The sequence below is a fragment of the Geospiza fortis genome, unplaced genomic scaffold (genome assembly GCF_000277835.1).
Source record: "Geospiza fortis unplaced genomic scaffold, GeoFor_1.0 scaffold272, whole genome shotgun sequence".
NCBI lineage: Eukaryota > Metazoa > Chordata > Aves > Passeriformes > Thraupidae > Geospiza > Geospiza fortis.
The window spans coordinates 2,202-12,885 of NW_005054818.1; the positions used below are offsets into that span (position 1 = coordinate 2,202).

A 10,684-nucleotide genomic window follows, 5' to 3' on the forward strand; every position below is an offset into this window, starting at 1 on the left:
AGGGAGGACTGCAGGCTCGGGGGCAGCAGGAAGCGGCCCCTCCAGGACTGGGTGCGGGGAATGAGCCAAACCGGGTGGAGGGAGGGTATTCAGCGTGGGTTCTGGCTCATTGAGGGAGGGCGGCGTTTCTGTACCAGGCAGAGCTTGGCTGCATTCCAGAGATAAGATGTTATCTGTCTGGTTAGCATCCGAAGAGAGGGGTTTGGTTAGACCAGCAAAGGAATTTTCTTTGTTAGAGTTTCCCACAGTTTTAGTTATTATGTGAAATAAAGGCATGAACTTGATAACAGAAAAATCCTGTTTCGTCTGTGAGAAATAAATGGTATTCCCAATTCTATCCCAAAAGCAATTATTTGTTAAAGATTCGTTATCAGTGTCAGGAAATTGCGAAATAATCCAGGTTACAAAATTTTAAGTGTATTTTTTGATAGTTTGCCGCTTTTAAAGGTAAAATTGTTAGCAGATAGGGTTTCTGAGATGGTTAAATATATTTCTCTCTCTTTTTTAGTTGGTTTTAGGGTGCTAAAATTAGAACCCATGTTTTAGATGTTAGTCCTCCCAGCAGAAAAAACGAAAAAAGAAAAAAAAATGAAAAAAAAAGTATTTTAGGACCTAGAAAGCATGCGTGCTTATACTTTTTTTCCACAAAGTTGGGGTCCTAGGCTCTGCTAGAAGGCGTCTGCTGTGTCTCTTCTCCTCGGACTTTTCGTCCAGATGGAATTTTTGAGGGTCGAAGAAACGGTCCTGGGGAAAGTTCTTCTGAAACAGAGGTGGCTTCCGCCCAGGAGAGGCAGTTTCCAATGAGGCAGTAACAGACGCCTGAAGGCAGTCGATGCTCATACCTGAAGTCAGCCTATGCGTTGAGTTCAGTCCGTTGGGTGGCCAGTTATTATTATGCCTCTGGTGTGGCCTTTATTATATCGGGACCCATATCCCCAGGGGAACAAGGAGCCTGAAGCCAGGCTCAGCTCAGGCCGTGGCCGCAGGGCTGCCTGCCAGCAAGCATGGATAGTTATCAGCTCTTATAGTGATTACAGCTCAGGATTTCAGCTTGCTTGCTAAGGCAGCTGACAGCCCAGGGCTAGAGGCATCAGCAGACGAGAGAGAGGAGAACGGGCTGGAGCGTTCCACGAAGATGTCTTTATTGAAGAGGTATGTGAAGGGGTCCCAGTCAGCATACATTCTGAGGAGTGGGCTAAAATGTGCCCCTTTTATAGGATTTAGAAGGATTGAGTTTGAACCAATGGTAAGTGTTAAAGTCCTAACCTATAGGGTTACAGGGTTATGCTCTAGGGCAGGGGGTCAGGAAGGCAGGAAGTAAAAATGCTGTCTCATTCTCTCATTCAAATTCTCCACGGAGCTTTGCTCATGTCCATAGGGACTGCTACACCACTTCACTCCCCTCATCCATCCAGGAATGGTCTTGTTGTGGAAGGCAGTTGGATCAGTTCTGTGAGGTAATTTTATGGAGTCCCGTGGGGAACCTTGTCCCTGTCTTCCTTGTTTTATGAGTTTATCTCATGTGCCTCTTCTGGCTTTATTCTCTGTTGCTCTGTCCTGCTGCCTGTGCTGCGTCAGACCGGGGGGGAAGTTGGCAGGAGACAAAGACCACTCACCCAGTGTTAATGTGGCAAGAGAGAGCTTTTATTTCCCAAGCCCTTGCTTATATAGGGCATTTGAAAAACCCAGTCTGGATACTTTCATCGGTCTGAGCTCTATGCCCCTTCAGGTCCTGGCCAAGGAAATGCCTGCAGCCTTGGGAGAGACTGGGCAAGGCCCCTGTCATTCAAACCAGGGGCTGGTTGGTTTGTCTATCACAAACCAGCTACTATAGTGTAACACTGTGCCATCATTCATCCCTGTGCCGTCTCTCCTCTATGTATCCCTCTGTCCTATCATTCCTCCCTGTAACTGGCAGAACCTTCTTTCCCCCAAATCACCATATGCCATCATCACTTGTGAGTGGCTCCTGCTTTCACAGAATCACAAAATCAGTTTGGTTGGAAGGGAGCAGTGGGTCATCTGGTTCAACTTTCTTTCTTAGGCAGGATCATCCCAGGGCACATGGCACAGGATTGTGTCCAGACCTACAGTCTCCTGTAGATCCAGATGAGGTTCAGCATACACAAACCATGTGGTGGGAGTTCCTACTGAGGTGCCATCACAATATACCAACTCATTGGCAGGGATGTCAGGGAAAGGAGAGCAAAGAGTGGATAGTTTGGTTTCCAGACTCTGGCAATATGAAGAAAGTATCTTTTTCACCCTATGGGCCTGCATCTCATCTGTGGAAAAGACCTCCAGCAACTGAAAGAAATTACCCATGCCCACTAGTACGGACCAGAGTCTATAAGGGGCAAGTGCCCCCTGCTCAAGAGAGAGGGGCACACAGCAAGACAACCTGTGGTTTTACGTGTGTGACCATGGTGAAGACATATGGAAGTGGGATGGAAAACCCACCTCTGCCTTGGCATCACAGGTATGTGAGTTGAGAGGAAAAATTAACCACCACAGAAAACTCTTCAAGGAAAAATGCCACTCAGTTTCCACTGGGCAAGTCCTCAGGCAGAATTGAAGGGCTGATATTACTTCTGACCCTCTGGAAGGGATCTCCAGGTCATATTTACAAGAAGCGAGCAACAAGCACCATGATCAGAGCTAGAGGGGCTCTGGCTCCAGCCAGGTGTGGGAAAAGGACAGTGGGGTCAGTTGGACTGTGTGGATCCATAGCCTGGCACAGCAGAGCCACAGGAGCACGAGGCTTTAGTTGACATGGGTGCACAATGCACCCTGATGCCATCATGCAGGGGCAGAATCCATCTCTGTTTCTGGGATGACAGGGGGATCCCAACAGGGACTGTACTGCAAGCTGAAGTGCTCCTGACTGGGCATGAGTGTCAGAGAAACGCCATTGTTGCTGGCCTAGAGGCTCTGTGTATCCTTGGCACAGATCACCTCAGGAGAGGTATTTCAAAGACCCAAAAGGACACCACTGGGCTTTGGGAGAGCTGCTGTGGAGACAGAGGAAATTCAGACAGCTGAATCCCTTGCTTGGTCTTTAAGAGGACCCTTCTGCTGTGGGACTGCTGAGGGATGAAGAACAGCAGGTGCTGATGGCCGGCACAACAGTGTCCCATTGGCAACATGGCACCAACTGGGACTTCAGGACCCCATCCATGAACTGATCCGTGAACTGGAGAGCTGGGTGTGCTCAGCAAGACACGCTCACCCCTCAGTAGCCCCACATGACCCCTGCCTGAGTCCTGTGGAGAGTGGACACTGACAGTGGACTGTCATGGCCTGAATGAAGTCACACCATCACTGAGTGCTGCCATGCTGGACATGTTGGAACTTCAGTATGAGCTGGAGTCCAACGCAGCAAAGGGTGCCACCATAGACATTGCCAATGCATTCTTCTCCATTCTTCTGTCAGCGGATTCCCAGAGCTGGGGTCCCTCTTTGGACCCCCAGCCCTGAAGCTGCCCCAAATAGGGCCTTGGCCCCCCTGTGGCCTCCTGCCCTCACAGGTGGGCTTTGTGACCACCTTGCTTAGTGCCACCATCAGCTCCAGAGGGGCCCTGGTGAGGGGGGAGCAGGGGCTGATGATGGAGCTCTGTGCCAAATCACATGGGGGGGGTTGTCCCACTTACAAGGGGAGGATCTCAGTCTTATGGGGAGGGGGATGTCCAGTCCAATGATGGGCCCTCCAATCCCATGGAAGGGGGGGTTGTGTATCCCAATCCCATGGGGAAGGTCTCAGTTCCAGGAAGGTAAATCAGTTACATGTGAGTGTCTCAAGGCCATTAATGGGGGAGGGGGGGTCCCCAATCCCATACAGAGGGGCCCAAATCCTTGGGTGGGGACTCATTCCATGAAGGGGTATAGTGTCCCCTGCCTCATTGGCAGGGTTCCAAAAATTAGGTGGAGGAAAGATGCTCTTGCCCTGTCCTATTTGCCACACTTTTGGGGTCCCCCCCTGTATTCAGGGTCTTTCCCCTCTCTATTTTTTCTCTCCCAGAGGAACACGGTGCCACTCGAGTGATGTCCCAGCTGGCCAGGAAGAGTCCAGGCACCTCCTGCCACAGGGCACGGACATTGGGGTATGGGGGATAGGGTGGGAACATGGGGGACACATGGGAGACATGAGGACATTGTGGGATACGTGGTGGGGACAGGTGGGACATGAGGGACACATGAGGGACCCTGGGAACATGTGTGTACATGAGGGGGGACATGGGGACACAGAGTAGCAATGAGGGTACTGTGTCCATGGGGAGGGGCAGTGTTAGAAATGGTGCAACTCCTAGAATTTTTAACTAACTTTAGTCAGGGGTTTTGTTCATCTTTGCCTAGGGGAAAAGGAATGGAAGCTTCTTTTCAAGAGACTCTGTTCCCCGGGCAAGGCCTGACGAGCTTGACATCTCAGTGGACTGGGAGTTGCCAGGGCATGCACAAGAGACAAGTGACCGTCAACACCCGAACTTCCTTCCTGGTGTGTCAGAGACACTTGGTCTGAGAAAAGATCAATAAGAGAATGAAGAACGAGGATCTAATTAGCATTGGAGGCAAAGGGACCAATAACCAATAGGAAACCAGGTACAAAGAACTGTGTAACTTGTGGCCAATGAACATTGAACCAATTAATTTTTCTGGGTTTTGACTGTGTAAGTATGTGAAAAATCTAGTAAAGAACCATGTGTGATGGAATGGTTTTCTCTGCACAACACAGGCAATGTGTAGATTAAATTATCTCTGTTGCACATTCTGGCCAGAACAACATCCTGGCGAGAATAAAGTAATGCCTTAATTCTCTTAAAGCAGAAACGTTGTTGGAGAGTTTTTATTTTTCTTGCAATTTCAATGACAGCAGGACAATGCCTCCATGTCCCTCCATATCCCCCCACATCACCTGTGTGTCCTTTTCCCCCAGATGGATTTTATGGACAGCTGCAACCCTCAACTGACCTCCACTGATTACAGGGAGGCACTAGGAGCTACTCCCATGCTGGGAGCAACTGGGATCACAACTGGGGTAACAAAGGATCATACAGGGAACAACTGGAGCCATTCTGGAGAATGACAGGGAGAAAGGGGAATCATACTGGGGGTAAATGGGAGCAACTGGGACCATGCTGGGATCATGCTGTTATCATAGTGGGAGTGACTAGGATCATACAGAGAATGACTGGAACCATGCTGGAGGTGACTAGGAGCCACCGAGACCAGGGCCAGAAGGATCCAGCAAACTCCAAGGCCTTGGTGCTGGGACAGCCCTGGAACAGATTCCTTGGGGGGAACCCATGGCACATACAGGAAAACCAGGGCATTGGGAACAGCCAGGGCTTGGGAAAGGCAGGTACTGCCTGACTCACCTGATCTCCTGCTGTGCCCAGGTGACCCCGGTGGGCGTTGGACATGTGTGGGTGTGTCTGCCTGCAGCTCAGCAAAGCCTTTGGCACTGCCTCCATCTCCCTGCCTCTCCTGGAGCACCTGCTGCTCGTGGCTGGGACAGGTGCCTCTCGCTGGGAACTCCTGGCTGGTGGCCAGGCCAAGGAGGAGTGGGAATGGGGCCACAGCCAGCTGGGGCTGGGCACTGCTGGGTTCCCCAGGGCTCAGTGTTGGGGCCAGTCCTATTCAACTTCTGGCCTGGGTGGACAACTGGAGTCAACTGGGAGGCTTGATGGGGTCAAATGAGGAGTGTGATGGCCCACTGGGAAAACTGGGGATTAACTGGGAGGTCTGCAAGGCAATGTCCTCAAGAGACCCCAAAGCCCACCTGGGCCACCATGGGTTCATAATGGCCCAATCTGCTTCTCCCAATGGATTTCATGGACATTTGTAGTCCTTGACTGACCCCCACTGGGTACTGGGAGGCACAGGGGGCTACTGGGACCATGTTGGGAGCCAACTGAAGATACACTGGGAGCAAATGGAAGATGCTGGAACCATGTTGGGGGTACTGGCCCCACAACTGGGGCAACTAGGATCATACAGGAGGGGACAACTGGAACCATGCTGGGTTCGTACTGGGAGTGTCTGGAACCACACTGGGGGCAACTGGTATCATACTGGGAGTGACTGGGGTCATAGTGGGATCATTCTAGTAAGGATAGGAATTGACACAGTCCCACATTGGGGGTGTGACAGGGATTATACTGGGAGTCGTTGTGATCATACTAGACTCACACTGGAAGTGACTGGGAAGCACTAGAATCATATTGCAGGGTACTGGACTCATACTGGGATCATTCTGGGAGTAACTGGAACCATGCAGATGACCAAGAGCAACGGGAACCGCATGGGAGTGACTGGGATCACACTGGAACGATTACAGAGCCTATACTGGGACTGCACTGTGACGATAACTGAGACTACCGTGGGAGCATCAAGGCGCGGGTTCAAGCAGATTTATGCTAATGAGCCCTCAGCAGGCGCAGCACCATTGAGTAGCGGAGTACGGCGGCGCAGAGCGATCGCGCGCCCTGATTGGCACGTGGAGGGAAGTGAGTGAGGGGCGGGGGACTCCCCTTACAGACACCCCCTGTGGGCCTCCCACATCGAGCCCCCTTTCAGGCCCCCCTCCAGAGCGCTCCTATGGCCCCCCCCCCATTGTCGTCCTCCGCCCCCAGCCTGTGCCCCAAATACCCCTATATGCTTCCATCACCTACAGTCACCCCACAATCCCTCTCCCCTATAGCCCCCTACTGCGGGTAAACCAGGACTCCTGAGCAACTAACCAATATGATCGAGCAGAAGCCATTTATTGTTTACATTACACATGCTTTTATAGATTCTACAAACTATTAAGATCACACTTCTTGATTGGTGCCGTTGTCTTATTCCGTTGTTCTCTGCCTCCATTTCTCAGTGTCTGTGATTGGTTACCGTGCAGGTCTTCTACAGTCCTCTGCTATCCAGTTCTTGCAAGCCTGGTGTGCCCTTTCTCAGCTTCTTTGTTCTTATTTCAGCACAGTTTATGTCTTAGTATCCTTGATGAATTCCACAGTGCCCCGAGAAAATTCTGATATGAACAGTTACAAGCGGTATGGCTGGAGCACACTGAGGCCTAAGTTGTTCAGATACATTGCTACAGCCTCCTCCCTATACCCTGTTCCTCATAAACCCCCATAATCTCTGTCCCCTATAACTCCCCTATATTGGCCATCACTGTAGCTCCCTATGGATCCCTCATATCCGCAATGTCCCCCCAGACCTTACAGATCCCTTATACCCCCCACAGCTTACCCCTGTCCCCCCCGGCCCCTATAGCCCCCCATAGCCCCACAGATCCCCATCCAATGCCTCCCCAGGGCACCGCCCAGGTCAGCAGGCATTGCAGGAGATCTGCAGGTACCAGAGCAGGTCCCTGCTGCTGCACCCCGGCCCCTTCGCCCACCTGGTGAGAAGCCCCCACATCCCAAAATGAACACTCCTGCACCCTAAAATCCTCAGACACCCCAAGTTCCCCCATGGAACCTCCCCAGCACCCCCGATGGACTCCCAAACTCCCCTGCAACAACACAGATCATCTCAGATACCCATAAAATCTACTTTGGGACCCCCAAACCCCTCCAGGATCCCCCCAGTTTCATCCCAGAACCTCCAACATTTGTCTGGGGTCTTCCAAACCACTCTGGGTCCCCTTTCTGTCCACTTTCCTGGGATCCCCAAATCCATCCCAGGACACCCCAGATCAACCCTCTCAGACCCTGCAACCTCCCCCAGAGCCTTCAAATCCACCCTGGGACCCTTCAGCTCCCCATAGGACTCTCCCAAATACCCACTGGAACCCTTCAAACGATCCCTAGGACCCCTTAAAATCCAACCTCAAATCCACCCTGGGCCCCCTGAAATCCAACCTGGAACCCTCCAACCTCCCCTTAGACCCCATCCCAAAAACCATTGGGACCCTCCAACCCCCTACAGACCCACCAAGTTACCCCCCAGAACCCCAGATCACCCCCTGGGACTCCTCAGGACCACCACCTTCCTCCCTGTCCTTGTGACATGGTGGGCCTGTCCTCCCCCAACATCCTTGCATATCCCCCAAAGTCCTTCTGTGGTTCCAGACATCCTTGTGTGCTGCCACCTTCAGAGGCTGCATGGATTGGGTGTTCCCTGTGCCCCTCCTGCTGTGCTGGCACTGTCCCCCCTGTCCCATCAGGGTGTCCCCAGGGGAGTGTCCCCATGTTCCCATGGCCAAGGGTGTTCCCAAAATGTTTCCAGAGTGGTGCTTCCCCCCTGCCTCCCACCTGGGAGATCCCAGGGTGTCCCCATCATGGTGTTCCCACATCTCCGCTCCCCAGTGTATCTCCAGGTGTGGTGGTGTTGTGAAGGTATCCAGGACGAGGTGAGAGATGAGAATTTGACTTCAAGTTCTCAGAAGGCTGATTTATCATTTTATGGTATTATATTAAAAGAAAATGATATACTAAAACTATATTAAACTATAGAGAATGGATACAGAAAGAACGCTGGAAAAGAATGAATAATAAAAACCCATGACTGACCAAAGTCCCCCTACAGCTGGACTGGGATTGGTCATTGATTAAAAACAACTCACATGGCACCAATCAAAGATGCACCTGTTGGTAAGCAACCTCCAGACCACATTCCAAGCAATCAGATAATTATTGTTTACATTTCTTTTCTGAGCCTTCTCAGCTTCTCAGGAGAAAAATCCTAGCGAAGGGATTTTTCAGAAAATATCATGGTGACACCCAGGTGTTCCTGTCCCCAGTGTTCCTCTCCCTGGGGTGCCCCCAAAGCGTCTCCAGGATGACAACAAGGGTGTCTCCAGATCCCTGGGATGTCCCCAGGGCAGTGTCTCCACGCCTCCAGGGTGTCGCCATGGTGGTGGCCCCAGCTCTGGATGTCCCCAATGCCCCCATATCCCCTCCATGTTGTCCCAATGTCCCCGCACTCCCTGTGACCCCGCTGCCCCCATGTGCTCCCCTCCCTGTGCCGTCCCTGCTGCAGGTGCGGGAGATCTGCCTGCTCTTCACCCGCGGGGTCGATTACCGCTGGCAGAGCATGGCCTTGCTGGCGCTGCAGGAGGTGGGCTCGGGGGGCCCAGGCGTGGTGGAGGGAGGTCACAGAGGGGCTGGAGGGGTCCTATGGGTCCTGCAGGGGTATCCAGGGACTTAGGGGGGTGGGGAAGGGGCTGAAGGGTGGTGAGAAGGTTTCCAGGTTCTGTGGATGCTGCAGAGGGTGTCTGTGGGTGCTGGGGGTGTGTCTGGGGGGCCGGGGAGGTCCAGGAAGATCTCTTTGAGTGCTTGGATGAGGCTGAGAGGTTTGTTGGGTGTGTGTGATGGGAGCTGAGGGGCAGTCTAGCAGGGTGTCTATTGGCTGGGGTGGGTCTATGAGTTCTGGGACAGGGTTCTATGGATGTTGACAGGGTCTCTGGGAGACCTCTGGGTGCTGCGGGGGGGTCTCTTATCCCCCGGGTCTGTCAGGGATTTGGAATGGGTCACTGGGTGTTGGTGCCTCCTCACACATTTACAGGCACAGGGTGTTTTGGTTCCTCCCAGTCGCCCCTGGGGTAGGTTTGGAGAAACCTTGCCCTCTGGGTGTGTGTTCTGGGGGGGTCTCTGCTGTGACAATGTTCACAGGGGTTTTCAGGTGAGGGAAGAGACGAGAATGTTGACTTCATGTTCAGAAGACTTATTGTTTTATTATATATATATAACATTAAAACTATACTAAAAGGAATAGAAGAAAAAGGTTTCATCTCAGAAGGCTAGCTAAGAATAGAAAAGAAAGAATGATAACAAAGGCAGCTGCATCAGACTCTCTGTCCGAGTCAGCTCTGCTGTGATTGGCCATTAATTACAAACAGGCAGATGAGACCAACCACAGATGGACCTGTTGCATTCCACAGCAGCAGATAACCATTGTTTAAATTTTGTTCCTGAAGCCTCTCAGCTTCTCAGGAAGAAAAAATACCAAGAAAAGGGTTTTCACAAAAAGATGTCTGCAACACTCTGCCCCTGGGGGGAGCTGTGGGGGTTGGGGCATGCTGGGGGGCTTTGGGGACCCCCCCCCTCCAGCTCAGGCTCAGGTTTTGGTACACAGGCAGCAGAGGCCTTCATGGTGCGGCTGCTGGAAGATGCCTACATGTGCTCGCTGCACGCCCACCGAGTCACCCTGTTCCCCAAGGATCTGCAGCTGGCCTGGCGCCTGCGGGGACCCGAGGGAGGGCATCTGAATGGGGACCCCCCAGAGCCCCTGCACAGACTCAACCACCCAGGCTCCTGTACCAAGACCCCCACCCTGGGGCTCTCTCTTGACAATCTCACACCCCTAGTCTTACTGGGACCTCCTATGAGACCATCATGCTGAGACCCTCACCATGGGGTCACCCAAGCTGGGGCCACATCCTGACATAATCTGATTTGGGATCCACCTCCCCAAGAACCCCCATGTGGGCTCACCCCATAGACTCCCCCCTATTGGACCCCAACCTCAGGATCCTCAACAACCCCTTCAGGGACCCAGCTCAGGGTGGAGGTCCCCTTCTTTAGTCCAGCACCCTCAGATTATTGAGGACTCCTACCCATGATCCCCCTGGAACTCCCCTCACCAGAATGCCGATCCCAGGGAAACCTACCCAGGACCTCCACCCTAGTGGAGACCCTCCCAATTTTGCTGCACCCCAATAAATCAATAAATGTTTGTGACCCTT

General features: G+C 52.4%; 1 protein-coding gene across 1 annotated transcript; it reads left to right on the plus strand.

Annotated features, from left to right (window-relative positions):
* Nucleotides 1-6,268: 6,268 nt before the first annotated feature.
* On the plus strand, nucleotides 6,269-10,341 carry CENPA (centromere protein A). The gene is made up of 4 exons (XM_031065511.1): nucleotides 6,269-6,503; nucleotides 7,311-7,399; nucleotides 8,980-9,057; nucleotides 10,075-10,341. The coding sequence occupies exons 1-4, from the start codon at nucleotides 6,269-6,271 to the stop codon at nucleotides 10,339-10,341; spliced, it is 669 nt and encodes a 222-aa protein (XP_030921371.1).
* The last annotated feature ends 343 nt before the right edge of the window (nucleotides 10,342-10,684 follow it).